At 41.8% G+C, this 20492-nt stretch overlaps 1 protein-coding gene across 1 annotated transcript in view; it reads right to left on the bottom strand.

Annotated features, from left to right (window-relative positions):
• LOC103730576 (desmocollin-2) overlaps positions 1-20492 on the bottom strand; it is a 35535-nt gene that overhangs the window by 6047 nt on the left and 8996 nt on the right. The window contains exons 3-11 of the mRNA XM_017797087.2: positions 19967-20166; positions 18544-18688; positions 13001-13261; positions 11029-11195; positions 6827-6961; positions 6397-6582; positions 4548-4804; positions 4285-4427; positions 1208-1432 (exon numbers count right to left, since the gene is read on the bottom strand). Of these exons, the coding sequence (XP_017652576.2) occupies positions 1208-1432; positions 4285-4427; positions 4548-4804; positions 6397-6582; positions 6827-6961; positions 11029-11195; positions 13001-13261; positions 18544-18688; positions 19967-20166 (1719 nt within the window). The remainder of the gene's footprint in view (positions 1-1207; positions 1433-4284; positions 4428-4547; positions 4805-6396; positions 6583-6826; positions 6962-11028; positions 11196-13000; positions 13262-18543; positions 18689-19966; positions 20167-20492) is intronic.

Here is a 20492-nt window from a genome sequence, read left to right on the forward strand (position 1 = left end):
TCTCTCTCACACACACACACACACACACACACACACACACACACACACACACGCCAGAACATTGTGTTTAAAACTGAAACTTTTGTTGATCTACAACACAAGGTTCAAGAATGTGCCTTGACTTACTAGGTCCTTCTGCTCTGTCCCATCCTGGCCTCCCCTTGCATCGTCTTACAACTTTCCTTTTATGATTTGTCATAATAGGAAACTGAGGCCTGGTCACAGAAAGCACAGGGTTGAAAACAGTCAGGGGCATTTCAAGGAAAACCCCCAAAGTGACAGATTCTTGAGTCATGAAAACTGTGACGGCAGGACCTCAGCATCCATGACAGTGTGAGCAGGAGATGAAAACAGGCCAGAGTTGGGTACTGATGTAAGTGTGATGCAAGGTAGAACAGAGAAGGGCCACCTTCACTTTGGCCATCCTTATCACCACAGGTCTTTCTGGGCTATGGTCAACTGGGGCCAAAAGTGAGGAGGCTTCCCAAAGACAACAAAGTGGAGAAAATGGTGAGACGTCAACATGGTGGCAGTGGGGTGGTGGGCATGCTCCCAGACAGATGCCCCTGCAGTGGAGGGATTATTGACTCAGCTGTTCGAGCAACTAGCAGCACCTTCAGGGAGTCTACCTTCTTGTCCAAGTTCATGTCCCTTTGGGAAGTCCACATCTATAGACTGAGCAATGAGAGAGAACGGGCATGGGGTCACGCTGCAGGGCCACTTGGCTTATGTTCCGATGCAGCTAACTGAGGCTATCATCTGGCCTGCAGTGCCGCTTGACTTCTTTTTCCCAGCCCTGCTTCCATTCCTGTCCCAGTTACTGGTCCCAAGCAGAGTCCTTAAGAAGCATTCTGGCTAAGGCAGTCTGACTTGGAGTCTACTTCCTAGAGACACAACCTGAAACAAACGTGGATCCCCTTATCAACTAGGGCACAATTGTTATAAAGCATGCATGCAGGTGAATTTTCAGAACAGGAATTCAGGGAACACCTAAGGGAACCCTGCAGAGGATTGAAAGCTAATGCTGGACAGGCAGTCACCACACCAAAACCAAGAAAAGTGCGCTCTTTCTGACTGCTCCCCACACAGTGAATTTTTCCTCTATTTCACCAAGAAAAAAAAATACATATACATGCATACATATATATACACACACACATACATTAGTCTGATGCTAACAAGCAAAAAACAATATTTCAAAACACACCATTAATTCTATTAAGTCTCCACATCCTCAGAACTTCTGAATCAGAACTTTCCAAACGAAAGTCGAAAGGCGGGCCATTCACTGGCTCATCAGGATCAACTGCCACAATTTCCCTGTAGGTCATGGTAGACTTGCAGATCACCACTGTCTGCCTGGGTATGAATGGGCCATTATCATTCACATCTTCAAGTACAATTCCTAGGGTCCCGCTACAGCTTCTCCCATCTAGACATATAACAGAAAAATACATTTTTATGACTTCATTTCTCAGCAGGAAATCATACATTACAAATTAATAAACAGATTTATTAAGCACTGATAGTACATGGGTTGTAATAAATATGCTATAGGTAATGGAAGGTTAAAAGAAAAATTTTCATACGTCCAAGTGGATTGTACAGATAATAATAAATAATGTTACTTAGGAATGGAAATTTGTAGACAACTGATTTTTTTAAGTGGAAAAAAGAAAGGGTATGAGTGTGGGCATTTGTGGTATGCTTAAAAGTACAAGGAAGTTCAGAGTGATGGACAGTGTGTCACACATATCTGTGACACGGAGAACATGAAGGAGAAGGCAGGCAGGTAGGAGCTGACAGGGGAGAAGGGCTTGGGGTCTTTGGAAGCTATACTAGAGAGCTCAGAGCTTAACATACATAAGAGCACACTTCAGGTTTTAGATAGGGACATTGACATGTATTTGATATGTATTTGGAAGATTTAAACAAAAATCATACATGGAAGTATTCGAAGGTAGCGGAACACCAAATGTAAAAATCACCTGTAAACTGAACTTATCGCTGTGGGTGTAGCCTCCATAATTAACCTGTCATCTATATATTAAGCAAAACAGAGATCTGGATAAATCTGTACAAGGTACTGCACTGGGAACTCCTGGGCATTCAAAGATGAAGCAGACATGGACCCAGGGCATAAATTAGTTACAAAGTTCAAAGCCAAATATGAAGCTAGAAGTCCTGTTTCCAAGCCACTTGTTCTCCCGCCTTTATTACATCAGCCTTGGCCACTAGAGGCAGAAAAGAAGAAAAAAAAAAAAAAGCCTGTACCACCCACACCGTGGGGCTGCATCGCAGGCAGCTCCAAACCTAGTGCAATGAAGACTCAAATTCCGCCTGATAACCATAACGTCAGCCTGGGCCCCTAGGGCACAACAGCTAGACCAGACTGGCCTGGAGCACAGAGCACCAGGTTAAAAACGGGTTCTGAACCAAGGGTCACAGAGGAGTACAGGCCACAAGACTGCGGGTCAAGATGATGTCGGGCGTGCCACCTGAATTCGTACAGGAGCAATGTCAAGGAAAACAGACAAAATCACCATCAGAAGACGAATTCACTCTATGCAAGGCAACTTCCAAACAGTGAAAGGGAATTCATCAAATAGAAATGAAATTATAGCTCCAATCCAAATAGACATAAAACAGCAGCATTTATCTAATATGGATTCTAGAAGAACAGACTACATAGCAAAGAAGCAAAATTTAAAGAGATTAATTAATGAGACCATTCCAGAGTTAGTTCAGAGAGACTTGCAATACCCAAAGCATCCTCCAAAATTACTTATAAATCCTAATTGTGCAAGTTAGAGCATAATAATTTGTTATTATAATTGGCAGATTTATTTTACACAGGCACAAATTTCAAATACACATCTTGGTTTTCTGATTTTTTGAGACAAAGTCTCAGGTAGCCCAGGCTGGCCTCAAACTTACTATGCAGTTGAGACCTGCCTTGGACTGATCCTACTGCTTTCATGTGCCATGCCCAGTCAAATATATAATGAAATTATATTTTATGCATTAAATGGGTCTTATGTATATAACAACTGTGCTCACATTTTTCTAAATTTTACAGGATACATAAAACATAACAACTCTGTATTTTATGACCTTATATGGTGTGACAACCAGTTTTAATTGTCAACTTGACAAAATGTAGAATGGCCTGGGAAAGGAGTGACTGGATCAGATTAGCCCGTGGGCACGTCTGCAGGACACTGTCTCCATCACTTTAATTGGTGTGGGAAGACTCAGACTCGCAGGCTCAGCAGCCAAGCAGGCAGCGCAATTTCCAGGTTTTGCATCCTGGATGGTGTAAGCATAGAGAAGACAGCTGAGCGCAAAGTGCGTGCACATGCTCCTGCTGCTCTTGGCTGTGAGTGTGGCCAGCGGCTTCATGTTTGGTCTTGACTGCCCAGCAATGCTGGACTAAGTAAAATAAGATATTTCTTCCCTAAGTTGCTTTTTATCAGGGTATTTTATCACAACAACAAAAATAAAACTAGAAAAGTATGGACTCATAGTTTGACTTGAATTTGCTATTAATTGTGACTATGATTTATTTTTACATCTTTTATCAGAATTCTAGCCCCCAAGTACGTTAATTTCCTATAAAAGTGAAGTGTTTTCTAGAGTGTACTGAGTGGCATGAAGCACATTCTCCCTCTTATGAGTTCTCCTGACAAAATGCAATAGCTGGAAGAAAAATAAGTCAATAAGTTAGAGCTGATTTTTCTAAAGCAGTTTTCTCAGCTTTTAATGATTAACTTTAATATATTATGATTTTATCTCTTAACCTAAATTATTTTAAATTGTGTTTAATACTGAAGATGCTGTTAGGAAACAGACATGACTTAACAAATGATAGAACACCTCTGAATTATTCTGTATGTCAGACTGAAGAGAAGTAAACTGAGATTGTATGGAACCAGCTTTAAAAGTGTGTGTTGTTCAGCTAGGGCTGTGTCTCAGTGGTTGTGTTTGCCTAGTATGTGCAAGGTCTGGGTTTGATCCCTAGCACCACAAGATTAATAATAAACTATGACTTTAAAAAACTTGGTTAAGCCCGGCGTGGTGGTGCACGCCTTTAATCCCAGCACTCAGGAGTCAGAGGGAGGTGGATCTCTGTGAGTTCAAGGCCAGCCTGGTCTACATAGTGAGTTCCAGGAGAGCTGGGGCTACAGGGAGACCCCATCTCAAAAAGACCAAAAAAAAAAAAAAAAAACTTGATTAAGTAAACAGTTGAAGAATCTGCACCTGTCTTAAAAACAGAATTCTTACCTGCATCTAATGCAAGGACAGTAATATTATATATGCTGTTTCTGACGGTCTCAGCCTCTCTATCCAGGTTTCGGGAGACTGTGATTGATCCTGAGTCTTCATCAACGGTGACCCACCCTCTTGGATCACTTAGCTTCCTGTACCTATTAACCATGATGAATTAACATAACAAAAGCATCATAAGCCAAATTAGAATGCTGATAACAAAATGACGGGCTTTTCTAACACAGCAGATGTGAAAGGAACAATAAAATCACCACCACCTTATGCCGCTGCTACTCCTGGTCTCTGGGTCGACTGCCTTGTACCCATTGCTCCTTGTTCCCGCAGGTGCATTTTCTCGAATCCGAACAGTTTGTGCTGGAGGGATGCACTCGGGGCCCTCATCCTGATTCCTCACGGTGACAGTCACGGTGGCTGTGCTCATGGGTGACCTTCCGCTGGCCTCTCTAGTATACGGAGCTTCGTTAACTACACCAATTTGCAGGGTCACTTGCTGTCTTTCTTCAAAATCCAGAGGCTACATAAAAATGTATTGAAAACTCAGGTCAAATCATGTGGTTAGCTGGCAAAGCTAACCACATATGGGACTTGCCAAATTTGGAAATATGTAACAGGTTGGGAACAGTTATGAAAATATTCAACATAGGTCTGAAATCATGGGAGGTGGAGAAGGAAATCTTTTAAATAATTCAGAATTTTAATGGAGCTGGAATAAAATATCTTTCCCTCAAATGAAAATGGAAAGCAAGTGGTATCTTAGACACTGATAAAGATTTCAGGGTCACTTAGATGTTTGCACAGGAGACGCATCTTCGGGGTCCATATCAAAACAGACAGGTATTTACTTGTATTTTCAGAGCCACTTGATTTATGATCTTCAGATGAATACCATCATTTGCACCCAGTTTGGGGTGGAAAAATTGAGTCAAATTATATTAAAAATGTTTTTTTGAAGACAGGTTCTCAGGTCTACTGGGCTGGCCTGGAAATCACTATATCAAGGATGATCTCAAACTGATCCTCCTGCCTCCACCTCCCAAATTCTTGGCTTTCAGGCATGCCCCACTACATGCAGTTCATGTGGTGCTAGAAATCGAACCCAGGACCTTGTGCATGCTAGGCTAGCAGACCACCAACTGAGCTATATCCTCAGCCCTATAAAATGTTTTCAAGAGGGGAGGGACAAGAATATAAAAGGTTAAGGACATTATATGCTCTCTTTTTAATTGCTTCCATCCAGGTTCCTTTAGTAATAACTAGAAGTACCAAGTTTGATGCAAGGTCGGGCTTTATGTTGTCTGATCTGCAGGGTAGTGAGTATGGATGATGGGACGCTTTTCAGGCCTTAGACTTCACAAGGATAAACTTCTCTCTTAGGACTAAGATAGAGGTGGGGCAGAGGAAGACAGGATTTACATGCCTTTTATTTGCTGTTTTGAAACAGAATTAACTCAGAAACTGCAGCTACTTCTCATCATTGTAAGGAAAACGGATTTATCATGTTGGGTCCAACGCTGCTTGAGAACGTGTTCGACCTCTGACTTTGTACAAAGTCAAAGCAGCTCACGTCACTTCACTTGGCAACTTTGGTTCCTAAGTTAACTGGGACTTCTCCCATGTGTAGCATTGTTAGAGGGAAGTCTTAGAAAGAGGGACTTTTCTGAGTGTCAAAGATGCTAAGAATACACTGTATACAGGAAACAGACACTAGATCTACAGGCAGTCTCTCTGTCTGACCAGGTATGACTCATTTGGGAAATTCAATAAATAGGTGGAAACTCCTTAACTTAGAAACAGAAAGAATAGTCTAGAAAAGGATAACAAAGCCATGCTATTTTTTGAACTGTTAAAAGATATCAGTTCTACAGTGGATACTATACTATGTGACTCAAACACAAATGATTTTTTAAAAAGTCATTCCTTTATAATAGATTACCCTGAGTGAACATGTTCACTCTGTTACATATACACGAAGAAAATACTATTTGTATTCACCCGTATTATCTATTTTATTCCTACATTACCTGAATCTTTCTCTCCATTAAATCCCAGTCTGCTAGTCTATGATGTTATAAATTAAAGATAGCTAATTTACTAATTAATTCTTACCTTAACTACACACAGTATTCCTTCATTGGTTTGGGGATCTGTTACAATTTTAAAATTTCCATTTTCATTGCCCTTTAAAATGGTATAATTAGCTCTCCAATTAGGACTGTTGACTAAATCCTTATCTTGAATGGTAAGACGTAAGATTTCTACATCAACCGTATTTTCATCCACTGATGTCACATACTAAAATAACAAAAAGAAACAAAAAACTTGATTAAGGAGCCCTCACAAAACTAGACTGCCATGTCAAGAAAGCCCCATTCTTCCGATTTCCAAAGTACTGTGTTCTCATGATTTAAAACTTTAACAGCAAAGGACATTTATGTTATTGTGAGAACTTCATCTGAAACCACAGGGCACATCACAGGTGTGCATACTTTACAACTAACCCTGTTGTGCACTTTTCCTTTACATGTCACACACTTACAGAAGTGCGAGTAAACGTGGGCAGGTTGTCATTCACATCCCCGATGGTGATGATACAAGTTGCAGTTGTCTGCAGCCCAAAATACTGGCCATCCATGTCTTGTACTTTTATTTTCAACTGGTATGTGTCAATTAACTAATAGCAAAGAAAAATGCAACTATTAGTTAAAAGCAGCAACATTATAAATAAAATCCTAACATACTCTTGCACTAATAAATTAGGGGCACATTGAGTTTTATGGCATTTATGTCTAGACAAATTGCCTCACACTAGCAATTTTCAATTAATTTATGAAAATGGAATTGTTTCTCAAATGTAAAGTGCTATCAGCTCAAAGAATATGTGGTCGGTTGGCTTCAACATTGTTCAGGAGAGGAAGTGCTGTACTCACAAATACATTTAATGTTACATGGGAATAAATAAAAACTTTTATGTCCTACCCAACGTACACCTTCCATTTATAAAAATGCCCAGCAATGATACAACAGTCTTGTAATGAAACAAAGTGAAATAACCTGTGAATAAAAGATTTTAAAGGTCTACTTTACATCTATAAAAAGACCACTAAATTAACACACAGATCAAGACTTGGGACTATCCCATGAAAAACGTCCATCAGATGCTGCAAAGGGCCCAGCACCACACTAAAGTGTATTTTTCTCCTCATCATGATTCCACTCATCATACGCGACTGAGTGACAGAAGAACTGAAAAAAAATATAATAATGCCTTCCTGAGTGGGATCTAGATGGCCTGGATTCTCACCTCAGCTCTGAAAATAAAAAATGCGTTCTTGAAGAGATGGAAAGACCTCTTTTCCCGGGACTCCTCATCTATAAAATGACTAATTACTCTAGTCACACACGACCATCCATCCTAACCGTCTACCTTCACTGTCTGCCTTTCTCGTCTAAAGCCACCTTCTTCCCGTAATTTCATCACCTGCTGAGCCTCCTTATCTTCATGTACTAGCACTAAAGTCTCTGTTTATGCTTTTTACCCCTCCAGCTCCTCCTCCTCCTCGTAACCTATTATGTGTATTGACTTGAATAGTAATGGCTCATTTCAACTGACACTTTAAAAAAGCCCAGGCCACTCTTTCAGGACAGAATATATATTTTCTCTGAGTTGTTCTGAACTGTGATTTATTGAAAACAACCACCTGGCTGAGAAGTAAGGAAATGAGTTTGCATTATCAAAAAATATTGATGTCGGGGCTGGAGAGATGGCTCAGTGGTTAAGAACACTGGTTGTTCTTGCAGAAGACCCAGGTTCGAATCCCAGCACCCACATGGCAGCTAACAGCTGTCCGTAACTCCAGTTCCAGGGGATCCGATGTTCTCTTCTGTGCTCCACGGGCACTGCACAACACAGGTACACTTACCTACATGCAAGGCAATACACGCATACACATAAAATAAAAATAACAAATAAAATATTTTTTTAAATTTTAAAAATATATTGATGTGGTATCTTCAGATGGAAGAGAAACTCCAATGTTTAAAAATATTATAAGAACAGATAAAAACTGGAATCTTGAGGTAATAAAGGTATTGTCGACCAGAACTTGGCAAGCCCTTTCAAGGATCTAGTGCTTTCAACTAATTCTGTCATAAATATTCATTTTTTAAGATTAATTTTTTATTATTTTTCGATGTGTGTGTGTCTATTTTTGTGAGGATATGTGCACATGAGTGTGGGTGACTAGAGAGCCCAGAAGAGGGCATCAGATTCCTTGGAGCTAGAGTTACAGATGGTTCTGAGCTGCCTAACATGGGTGCTGGGAACTGGACTTGGGTCCTCTGCAAGAACAGAACAAGCTCTCAACCACTGAGCAATCTCTCCAGACCTGTAAGTATTCCTTTGAAGGGTTTGATTTGGAAGCTTTCTTATACTGCTTGATTTTTTATAGTATTTGTACATAAAAAGAACCTGTGTTTATTCAGAGGAAAGCATTTAGAAAACCCTTTGTCAGCTCATTTCAAGGAAAACGAAAGCTTATCAATGATAACTGTGGATAACTTGTACCAATCATTAAGGCATTAACAGAAGTGATTTCTTCAACACCGTTTAATGATGTGTCTTATCTGGAAGATCTGCATAGGTTACTGAACTGTTTTCTGAAAAGCCAGCACATGATGTTACAAATCTTACATCATATTACATCTTCTCACAGTTCAAGACAGACCAAGGAATGGATTTTAATGTAACAAAGAACCAGAGTTCATTAACAGGGTTCAGAGTCCACATTACAGGAAGCTGCCACTTCTTGAATTTGATGTAGTATCAGAAAAGAATATCCACAAAAACTTGAAATTACTATTAAAATACTCTCCTTCTTCTTGACTTCAGGTCATGCCAGACTTTCTTTCTACCCTCCAGGAAAAACTCGTGTCGTGTATTTTAACAGTCTGGATGCAGAAGGACATGAGGAATCTACTTGTTTTATATTAAGCCACATGTTTGAGAGATTTAGAAACAACTATGTTCTTCTCACTAAATTATTGTTTTATAAACTTAGTTTTTACAAAAAGTAAATTTATGTTAACCTATACTGCACTTACTGTTATTTTTAATGAATCAACAGGTATTTTAACTTTTCTCTTGGCTTTAAATACTCAAGAAGTAAGAGCCCATAAACACAACTCACATAAACAAAAGGTCTTTGGGATCCCGAATGATACTTAAGAAAGTAAAAGCAGGCATTTTAGGGACCACTGTTCTCAACTCTGAGAGAGGAAGAGAAAATAAAGGTGACAGGAAGTTTGTAAGAATCAACAAAATACCCAACAATCACATATCACTCTAAAATTAGACATTATGGATTATAAACAGGACGGAACGATGGCTATAGGTAGGAATTCCAATAAGCAATGCTTAAGGGAGTGCATAATAAGTAACTAAGCAAATAAATAACTGAATTAAATAGCCATAAAAACAGAAGGAATACAAAAATAAAATAATCTTAGCGGTGATACCAACATGCTTTGGGAGGTCATTTGATCTAGAAGGTGAAAGGAGACATTAAATGCAATTTTGAGAACATGATTTCCAGTTAACAGTGAAAAAATTAGGAGAGGAAGAATTTGCTAATGTCATTTTAACTAGACAATATGGGAAAGAGAGCTTACTTAGAAGAAGACAAGTTCCATTTTAAGCACATTACATCTTAGGTGCCTTTCAGACATCCAAGTAAGGATTTCAAGTACTTAGTTGAAATGGGAAACCAAAGTTTAGAGATGTAGAAACTTCCTTTCTAATCTATGTAAAGGGAAGAGCATAAATATGACAGGTGAAGGAGAGAACACACAGACAAGAGAATTTCTTTCTCAGTAGATAATAAATTTCTACATATTTCTGCAAGGTCCACTTTCTATGTTTAATATAATAAAACTTTATATTAGAAAATATGATTTCATAATGGATAAAATTCAGGAGACAATAAACTAGACATTCAAAATTAGCATGCTATGAGGTTATTTAATGACCTTCACTAACATACTGAATAATAAATTTCCTAAAGCTTAGAACAAATCATGCTTTAAAAAAAAAAACATGCACAGGGGCTAGAGAGATGGCTCAATGGTTAAGAGCACTGGTGCTCTTGCAGAGGACCCCAGTTTGAATCCTAGTACCTACATGGTGGCTAACAACCATTTGTAATTCCAGTTCCAGGGGATCTGATGATTTCTTCTGACTTCTGTGGGCATTGAATGACACAGTACCTACATGCAGGCAATACACCCATACATATAACATAAAAATAATACACAAAAAAGAATTTTTAAAAGCACATGCACAGGTGATGTTCAGAGACGTCCAGGCATAACTTGAGCATCCCTCATCTAAAATGCCTGGAAACTAGGAATGCTTTTTGATTTCATATGTTTGCAGATTTTAGAATATTTGCATACAGATAATGAGATGTTTTAGTGATGGCTCCAAGTTTAAATATAGAATTCTTTTGATTTATTTATGTCATATACAAGGCTCAAAGGTGATGTTACACCATTTTTTAGCACGCCTGTTTTTTTTATTGCAATCTATTCATGAGGGCAGGTATGAAATATTCAATTTGTGATGTCCAATTGGTGAATGAAAAATTTCAAGCATTTCAGAATTCGGATTTTGCAGATTCAGGATGATGAACCTGGGCTTTTTAGTCATATTCTAATCCAGCCCTATCTGTGAATACTGGTTACCTCTCTGTCCAGCTGAGATGATGTGGTGGTGATCACACCTGTGGTTGGATGCATGGTAAACACGGTGGGTGGAGAAGGATGCTGCTCCAAGATGGAGTACCTCAAACGAGTGTGCATCGTGTCAGGCTCGTCAGCGTCAGTCGCACAAACCTGCCCCACAGAAGAACCTGCACGCGGAAAATTCTCCATTAATTCTCTCACTTTCACATGTTCAACCTCTCTGACTTTACTCCGTTCTGTCTACTTCAGAAGAGTTCTGGACCACTTAATTCTGCACCAGAATCATGGCTTTCACAGGGTTACAGACCACCATAAAGCATCACTTCCTTTTAATACTGTTTCTATTAGTTGATTTTCTTTTTTATTTGTATAAGAGTTTTTGCCTGCATGTTTGTAAATACATCCATGTGTACAATCCCCATGGAAGCCAGAAGAGAGCACTGGATCTGCTGGAGTTACAGACGGTTGGTTGTTAGTCACCAAATGGGTGCTGGGAACTGAACCTGGGTCCTCTGCAAGAACAGCCAGTGCTCTTGACCACTGAACCATCTCTCCAGCCCTACCCCTTCCTTTTAAATATGATGTTCTAATACTATTGGAATTTGGTGATCGTGCCTATTTTTATTGTATTTTAATGTAGGCATCTATAAATGTTGATGTTATCCATCTGTGAACCTTTTTTTATAAACTGAAAATTTCTAATTATTCTTGAGTCTTTTTCTGTTTTCAAGACTATATTTAGATTATCCATATGAGCCAAGTTTCTCTAAAAGTTATTGATTCAACTAGGTCTTTGTAGAGTCCATTCCCAAAATCACATTTTGACTTCCAGCTAAACTGGACTGTGCCTTGCAAGGCTGAGGTAATACTGGGATTATTAACACTGACTCTTCTGACCATACCCAGAATTCTGTCACTCATTTCTCAGCAAGTATCTTCAAGCCTAAGTCCCCAAATGCTGAAGGACTTCTTTCATGGAGCTTGCTCCCTTAAAAGCATTCAGTTGCCTTGATGTAGGAGGTAAAGTAACCACTTTAAATTTATTTTACTTTACACATATGAGTGTCTGCCTATATGTATGGTTGTGCACCACATACATGCAGTGCCTGTGGACACCAGAAGACGGCATTGGGTTCCCTGGAACTGGAGTTGCAGACTGTTGGTGGCTGGCATGTGTGATGGTTTGAAGGAGAATGTCCCCCACAGGCTCCAAGTATTTGAACGCCTGGTCTATTGGTGGTGTTTTGGGGAAAGGGTCACCGACCTTCAAGGAGGTTTGATCTTGGATATATAGCCTTGTCCCACTTCCTGTCTGTCTTTCTGCTTCCTGTGTTGTCTTGAAGATATGAGTCCTCAGCTTTCTACTGCAGCTGCCTCCTGACATGCCTCCCTCCTGCGATGGACTCAACCCTCTGTAACCATAATAAACTCTTCCTTCTATAAGTTGTCTTGGTCATGTTTATCACAGCAAAAGAAAAGTAACTAATACAAAAGGTTAAGTAACTTTAAAAAATTTATAGAAGTATATGAATATTTTGCCTGCATGCACGTCTGTGCACCACATGCATTCAAAGCCTATGGCAGCACTGGATTCCCTGGAAATGGAGTTACTGACTGTTGCTAGCTGCCTTGTGGAAGTTGAGAAGCCAGGTCCTTTGCAAGCACAGCACGTGCTGTTAGTCACTGAGTCGTCCCTCCAGATCTAAAGTACCTTCTTAATTCTGTTTTGAAAGCACTGAGCTTGGCGCTGGGCTGCATTTAGCCTCCTAAGATCTGGCCTATAGATAACCCGTTTCCCAGATAATAAACTGAAGCTTGTGGAAGTAGGAAACAAACTGAAAGGCAGACTAGATCCACTAAGATTCCTTGTTCTACCATCATGACAGGCCGCTTTCCTGGGGCCCAGAGAGAAACTCGAGTTATGAACTGAAGCCCATTTAAGCTGCCATGTTCCACTGATGTAGCTACTTACCAACTCGGCAGTTTTCAAAAACTGTAAAACTGTACGTTGTTTCTGTAAAAATCGGGTAGTTATCATTCTCATCTTCGATCTTAATTATGAGAGGCAGGGGGTATTCCGGCGTGTACCCATCTGGAGTTGTTGCAAAGGCCGTTAGCTGTGAAGAGTCAAATGAGGAAAAAAGTGGAAAACCTGCTTTGTTTTGTGGTGCTGGGATCAAACTCAGGGCCTCACACAGGGTAAACCGATCCCTCAGCCATGCCTCAAGTAAGTCTTTAAAAGAAAATCGGGTGCAAACGTCCATTGGCTCTCAAGTCTTTAAAATAAAATTGGGTGCAAATGTCCGTTGACTCTCATTTGGGACCTCTTCAGGCCTGAAGTCTTTCTCCTGCCACGTGTTACTATTTGTGGATGTGGACACAGCTTTGTTGCCAAAAGACACGTGTTAATTTCATGAAGTAGTGTAATATGCTTAAATTTACCTCGTAGAATCATGTGGAGAATTTTAATTTCCTCATTCTTGCTGTATGTTGTTCACAATAATAATATTGTTAGTATTTTCCAAAACCAAAATCCTGATTTCTTTAATAATCTGACAGTTTCAGATGCATAGATTTTAAGTACCAGTTTTAGATATTTCTTAATTTTAGATTACAAACTCTCTGGTTGCAGTTGACTGGGATACAAGATCAGTTTTTGTCAGAACTTTAGGCAGCCCGGTGGTTACATTTTAGTAAGTCATTTCTTAAGAATATTTTAATTTGAAGAACAGAAGCTAGAAAAAATAGGGCTGGAGAGATAGCTCAGCAGTTAAGAGCACTAACTGCTTTTGCAGAGGACCTGGGTTCAATTCCCAGCACCCACATGGCAGCTACAAACCATCCTTAACTCCAGTTCCAGGGGAATCGGAAACCCTCTTCTGACCTCCGCGGCATTGCACGACACGGGTGCACTCACATACATGCAGGCACTACACTCATACACAAAAAATAAAAATAATAAATAAAATATTTAAAAAAGAAATAGAACGAATAAATGACTACAGACTTTTTGATGGAGTGTCATTTATCTTTTTAGATTTATAACGTGAATTTTAATACTAATTTATCTCACACAGCTGCCACAGAAGCAGACCCCTACAAGTTCTTAGAAAGCCAAGCTGCAGCTTCTAACAAGTCAAAGCCTGCTTGTCTCCACAATTAGTTTGGCCTCCCCGTGAATAATTAATTCATCCAAAATAGATACAGAACAATTAAAACTGAGTTAAGTAAGAGGACCACCGGGTCCTGCTAGGAAATCAGACCAGAATGAGGTCAAGTTCTCACACATGAGCTCCTGTCCCACCACAGGAAGTTGGCAGGATGGCTAAAAGACTGGGAAGCTTCGCTGAGCACCGCGCCCAAACTTCTCACAGTTATTTAACTTTCTCCCACAGTAAAGAAACTGAGGTTCATGCAACTACTGAACCTCACTTAATTCCAGTGGCATCGCCACCCCAGAAGGAGGTTCTCTGAACTTAATTCCAGTGGCATCGCCACCCCAGAAGGAGGTTCTCTGAACTTAGTTCTAATGGCATCGCCACCCCAGAAGGAGGTTCTCTGAACTTAGTTCCAATGGCATCGCCACCCCAGAAGGAGGTTCTCTGAACTTAGTTCCAGTGGCATCGCCACCCCAGAAGGAGGTTCTCTGAACTTAGTTCTAATGGCATCGCCACCCCAGAAGGAGGTTCTCTGAACTTAGTTCCAGTGGCATCGCCACCCCAGAAGGAGGTTCTCTGAACTTAGTTCTAATGGCATCGCCACCCCAGAAGGAGGTTCTCTGAACTTAGTTCCAATGGCATCGCCACCCCAGAAGGAGGTTCTCTGAACTTAGTTCCAATGGCATCGCCACCCCAGAAGGAGGTTCTCTGAACTTAGTTCCAATGGCATCGCCACCCCAGAAGGAGGTTCTCTGAACTTAGTTCCAATGGCATCGCCACCCCAGAAGGAGGTTCTCTGAACTTAGTTCCAATGGCATCGCCACCCCAGAAGGAGGTTCTCTGAACTTAGTTCCAATGGCATCGCCACCCCAGAAGGAGGTTCTCTGAACTTAGTTCCAATGGCATCGCCACCCCAGAAGGAGGTTCTCTGAACTTAGTTCCAATGGCATCGCCACCCCAGAAGGAGGTTCTCTGAACTTAGTTCCAATGGCATCGCCACCCCAGAAGGAGGTTCTCTGAACTTAGTTCCAATGGCATCGCCACCCCAGAAGGAGGTTCTCTGAACTTAGTTCCAATGGCATCGCCACCCCAGAAGGAGGTTCTCTGAACTTAGTTCCAATGGCATCGCCACCCCAGAAGGAGGTTCTCTGAACTTAGTTCCAATGGCATCGCCACCCCAGAAGGAGGTTCTCTGAACTTAGTTCCAATGGCATCGCCACCCCAGAAGGAGGTTCTCTGAACTTAGTTCCAATGGCATCGCCACCCCAGAAGGAGGTTCTCTGAACTTAGTTCCAATGGCATCGCCACCCCAGAAGGAGGTTCTCTGAACTTAGTTCCAATGGCATCGCCACCCCAGAAGGAGGTTCTCTGAACTTAGTTCCAATGGCATCGCCACCCCAGAAGGAGGTTCTCTGAACTTAGTTCCAATGGCATCGCCACCCCAGAAGGAGGTTCTCTGAACTTAGTTCCAATGGCATCGCCACCCCAGAAGGAGGTTCTCTGAACTTAGTTCCAATGGCATCGCCACCCCAGAAGGAGGTTCTCTGAACTTAGTTCCAATGGCATCGCCACCCCAGAAGGAGGTTCTCTGAACTTAGTTCCAATGGCATCGCCACCCCAGAAGGAGGTTCTCTGAACTTAGTTCCAATGGCATCGCCACCCCAGAAGGAGGTTCTCTGAACTTAGTTCCAATGGCATCGCCACCCCAGAAGGAGGTTCTCTGAACTTAGTTCCAATGGCATCGCCACCCCAGAAGGAGGTTCTCTGAACTTAGTTCCAATGGCATCGCCACCCCAGAAGGAGGTTCTCTGAACTTAGTTCCAATGGCATCGCCACCCCAGAAGGAGGTTCTCTGAACTTAGTTCCAATGGCATCGCCACCCCAGAAGGAGGTTCTCTGAACTTAGTTCCAATGGCATCGCCACCCCAGAAGGAGGTTCTCTGAACTTAGTTCCAATGGCATCGCCACCCCAGAAGGAGGTTCTCTGAACTTAGTTCCAATGGCATCGCCACCCCAGAAGGAGGTTCTCTGAACTTAGTTCCAATGGCATCGCCACCCCAGAAGGAGGTTCTCTGAACTTAGTTCCAATGGCATCGCCACCCCAGAAGGAGGTTCTCTGAACTTAGTTCCAATGGCATCGCCACCCCAGAAGGAGGTTCTCTGAACTTAGTTCCAATGGCATCGCCACCCCAGAAGGAGGTTCTCTGAACTTAGTTCCAATGGCATCGCCACCCCAGAAGGAGGTTCTCTGAACTTAGTTCCAATGGCATCGCCACCCCAGAAGGAGGTTCTCTGAACTTAGTTCCAATGGCATCGCCACCCCAGAAGGAGGTTCTCTGAACTTAGTTCCAATGGCATCGCCACCCCAGAAGGAGGTTCTCTGAACTTAGTTCCAATGGCATCGCCACCCCAGAAGGAGGTTCTCTGAACTTAGTTCCAATGGCATCGCCACCCCAGAAGGAGGTTCTCTGAACTTAGTTCCAATGGCATCGCCACCCCAGAAGGAGGTTCTCTGAACTTAGTTCCAATGGCATCGCCACCCCAGAAGGAGGTTCTCTGAACTTAGTTCCAATGGCATCGCCACCCCAGAAGGAGGTTCTCTGAACTTAGTTCCAATGGCATCGCCACCCCAGAAGGAGGTTCTCTGAACTTAGTTCCAATGGCATCGCCACCCCAGAAGGAGGTTCTCTGAACTTAGTTCCAATGGCATCGCCACCCCAGAAGGAGGTTCTCTGAACTTAGTTCCAATGGCATCGCCACCCCAGAAGGAGGTTCTCTGAACTTAGTTCCAATGGCATCGCCACCCCAGAAGGAGGTTCTCTGAACTTAGTTCCAATGGCATCGCCACCCCAGAAGGAGGTTCTCTGAACTTAGTTCCAATGGCATCGCCACCCCAGAAGGAGGTTCTCTGAACTTAGTTCCAATGGCATCGCCACCCCAGAAGGAGGTTCTCTGAACTTAGTTCCAATGGCATCGCCACCCCAGAAGGAGGTTCTCTGAACTTAGTTCCAATGGCATCGCCACCCCAGAAGGAGGTTCTCTGAACTTAGTTCCAATGGCATCGCCACCCCAGAAGGAGGTTCTCTGAACTTAGTTCCAATGGCATCGCCACCCCAGAAGGAGGTTCTCTGAACTTAGTTCCAATGGCATCGCCACCCCAGAAGGAGGTTCTCTGAACTTAGTTCCAATGGCATCGCCACCCCAGAAGGAGGTTCTCTGAACTTAGTTCCAATGGCATCGCCACCCCAGAAGGAGGTTCTCTGAACTTAGTTCCAATGGCATCGCCACCCCAGAAGGAGGTTCTCTGAACTTAGTTCCAATGGCATCGCCACCCCAGAAGGAGGTTCTCTGAACTTAGTTCCAATGGCATCGCCACCCCAGAAGGAGGTTCTCTGAACTTAGTTCCAATGGCATCGCCACCCCAGAAGGAGGTTCTCTGAACTTAGGAGGGAGGGAGAAGGAAGGAAGGAAGGAAGGAAGGAAGGAAGGAAGGAAGGAAGGAAGGAAGGAAACTGGATTCTGCGTGGACTTGGGGCAAGAGATGATTCAGTGGTTAAGAGCACTTACTGCTCTTCCTGAGGACCTGGGTTCTATTCCCAGCACCCAAATGGGACTTCTCACAAATACCTGTACCTCTGGTTTCAGGAGGAGCCAATGTCTTCTTCTGGCCTCCAAGGGCACTACATGCATATGTTATACACAAATTCACACAGGCACACATGCACACACACACACACACACACATTAAATAAAGACATCTTTAAAAAACAAAGAACTGCACTTGGGAGACTGGAGAAGGGGACAAGAAAGGACAGTGTGGTATGGATGACCAAAGCTCATTGCTACGCACATGAAAAGGTCATTCTTTCGTGTACTAATTTAAAGGTTAATTTTAAAAAATCTAAGGAAAGAAATGGACTTGGGTATAAGCAACAGAAAAGCTGATGTGTCTTTCTCCTTCAGCTCTGAATTCTAACTTTATTGTGGAATATATTTTTGGATTTCTAGGGTAGACCCAGGCTTTATGATAAACTTGTTGACAGAAAAAAGAATCGCTCAGGAAACATGCTTGCGAATGCCAGGTAAGTTGTACAGTTTTATAACCCACTTTTCTGTGACTAAAGTTGCAAAGCAAATGCATAACCATTAAGAAACTTATTTACACATATAAACAGGATACACCAGGCCTCCGCTCACATATGCTACTTTTTTTTTTTTTTTTTTTTCATTTTCAGTACTAAAGACTGAATCAGGGCCTCAGGAACATTAGGCAAGCACTCTGCTACTGAGCTGCGTCTCTAGACCTAACATAACAAACAATAATTTTAAATATTAATTTTTAAAATATGGACACTACAGACTTTAGCCACCAAAGTAAGTTGTACCTGTTGGAGAAAAAGAGGGAAAGGACCCAAGGAATTCTCTTGCATGGAACAGGGAATAGGAGCCCATCTTCTCTTGGCACGGCTTAGAACTTTTTCTGGATGCCTTTTGTTCAGTACCTTGATTTAGAACACAGGAAAGTAAGTATTCACCAATAAAGCCAATAACGTCTTCATTCTTAAACATTAGGACTTTGATATACCTTTCTCCCCTCATAAGGATTAGCTGGAGAGGAGTAAAATCATGGTGGTGCTCAAAAACCAAACTGAACCTCAATACCCCAAAACAGCAAAGAAGAGCTATCTAATTATTATCCCAACAATCTATTGACAAAATGACTTGGTGGAAATATGGAAGACAGATGGATTTGGAAAGCATTGATGCAACACTGAAAGGAACATTCTTGCTGCCACGTTGCCGTGCAAGAACATGGAAGGAAGGGGGTGTCAGGAGGTTGAGGGTGGGTTCATTCCACATCTAACACAAGCATGTTCCACTCACCAGCAACTCCCCAGAGCCAGGGGACCAACAGAAATCTGCATCAGAACAAGGAGAGAAATGTGGTGACAGCTCTCAAACTGCTTCCAGTGAAGAATGGGGCTGAGGAAAGGTTACTCTGATCTCGGGTGTCACAATCCAAGACTTGTATGTGGCCTGAACCTCCTCCTAAAAGAGCCTATTTCCTAAGGCTACAAGATATACTAAAGATACCGCTGCATCTGAATCTCCTGAGGGTCAGACGTCCCTTTGAAACCAAGAATATTTGAAGCTTCCCTTTGGCTGGTCTCAGTAGATCAGAAACTAAGGCACTCCAGGACATTCCCCACCACATGCACATTACCCGTCTGCATTCTCCAAGGCTTGACATCATTACAATATCACTTGCATTGTAGTTGTGACCCCCCACTCTTTTTGTAGGCTTTTCTAGATGATTGTGGAAAGAAATGCCCTTAAAAGGAGATCCGGTCCATCATAATTTTAGAAGGGAAAAGGGTCACCTTTCTCCAGGAGTATGCTACCCATGTCAGGAATAGTCAGAAAAACTCCTTTAAAGTCCACAATGCAGAACCCAGTGGACTGCTCCCTGCCTTGAACCAAGAGAAGCCAAAATGCTAGGATGTATGAAGAAAAAAAATGCTTTTCTTCATCTAAAGGGAGTTTCAAAACTTGTTTTTGGAAATCCATTCGACAATAAAGACTAATAAATGCTGCTTGGTGTCCAACTTCAAGTTCTCATGCTGTATCTTAGCATATTTTCTCTGTTTATGTCCCAATTGAGAATGGATAGCGACTTGTAATGAGCTCTCTTGTCCATTCTTCCCCAAACCATACCAGGATCTCTTTGATCCCACATCTTGGAGCCACATCCAGTGCTTCCCTTGCTGCGTCTTGCTTACCTCTGCTGGACCTTCTAAAAGGACAGATATCGCTCTCCCTTCTTGGCTGACTGTGTTAAAAAGCCATATGGTAAAATGCCTTTGCCCCGGGGACAAAAGAACAGCATTGGTTGTGTAGACTGAACCGTCCTCCAAAATTTGGAAATCAGGATCACTCGAATGAATTAGATTTGCAGACTTAAAGCAGTCTTTCAGGTTAACTGTGGAAAATACACATTACAGTCACTTGTAAAGTGGAACATAACATGTAATGTTAGCAATATACACTTTAAACAGTATTCTCAATATATGCATGTATGGGGAGCTAAATACTTGAATTACATTCACCGTTGACTGTCTAGTATTTTAAAGCATTTATAAAACCATATGGTTAAGTTCTGCTTAAACACATGTCTAATGCTTGCTTTATATCAACGTAAAGAGACACACAAGATCTGAAATGAAGGCATGTACACCCAGTATTTGAACACTGAAGGCAACTGGAAAAAAGGTTTTCTTTATTAACTGAAATTAGCTATTGGGAAAC

This window comes from Nannospalax galili, unplaced genomic scaffold, assembly GCF_000622305.1.
Source record: "Nannospalax galili isolate Female #2095 unplaced genomic scaffold, S.galili_v1.0 scaffold252, whole genome shotgun sequence".
NCBI lineage: Eukaryota > Metazoa > Chordata > Mammalia > Rodentia > Spalacidae > Nannospalax > Nannospalax galili.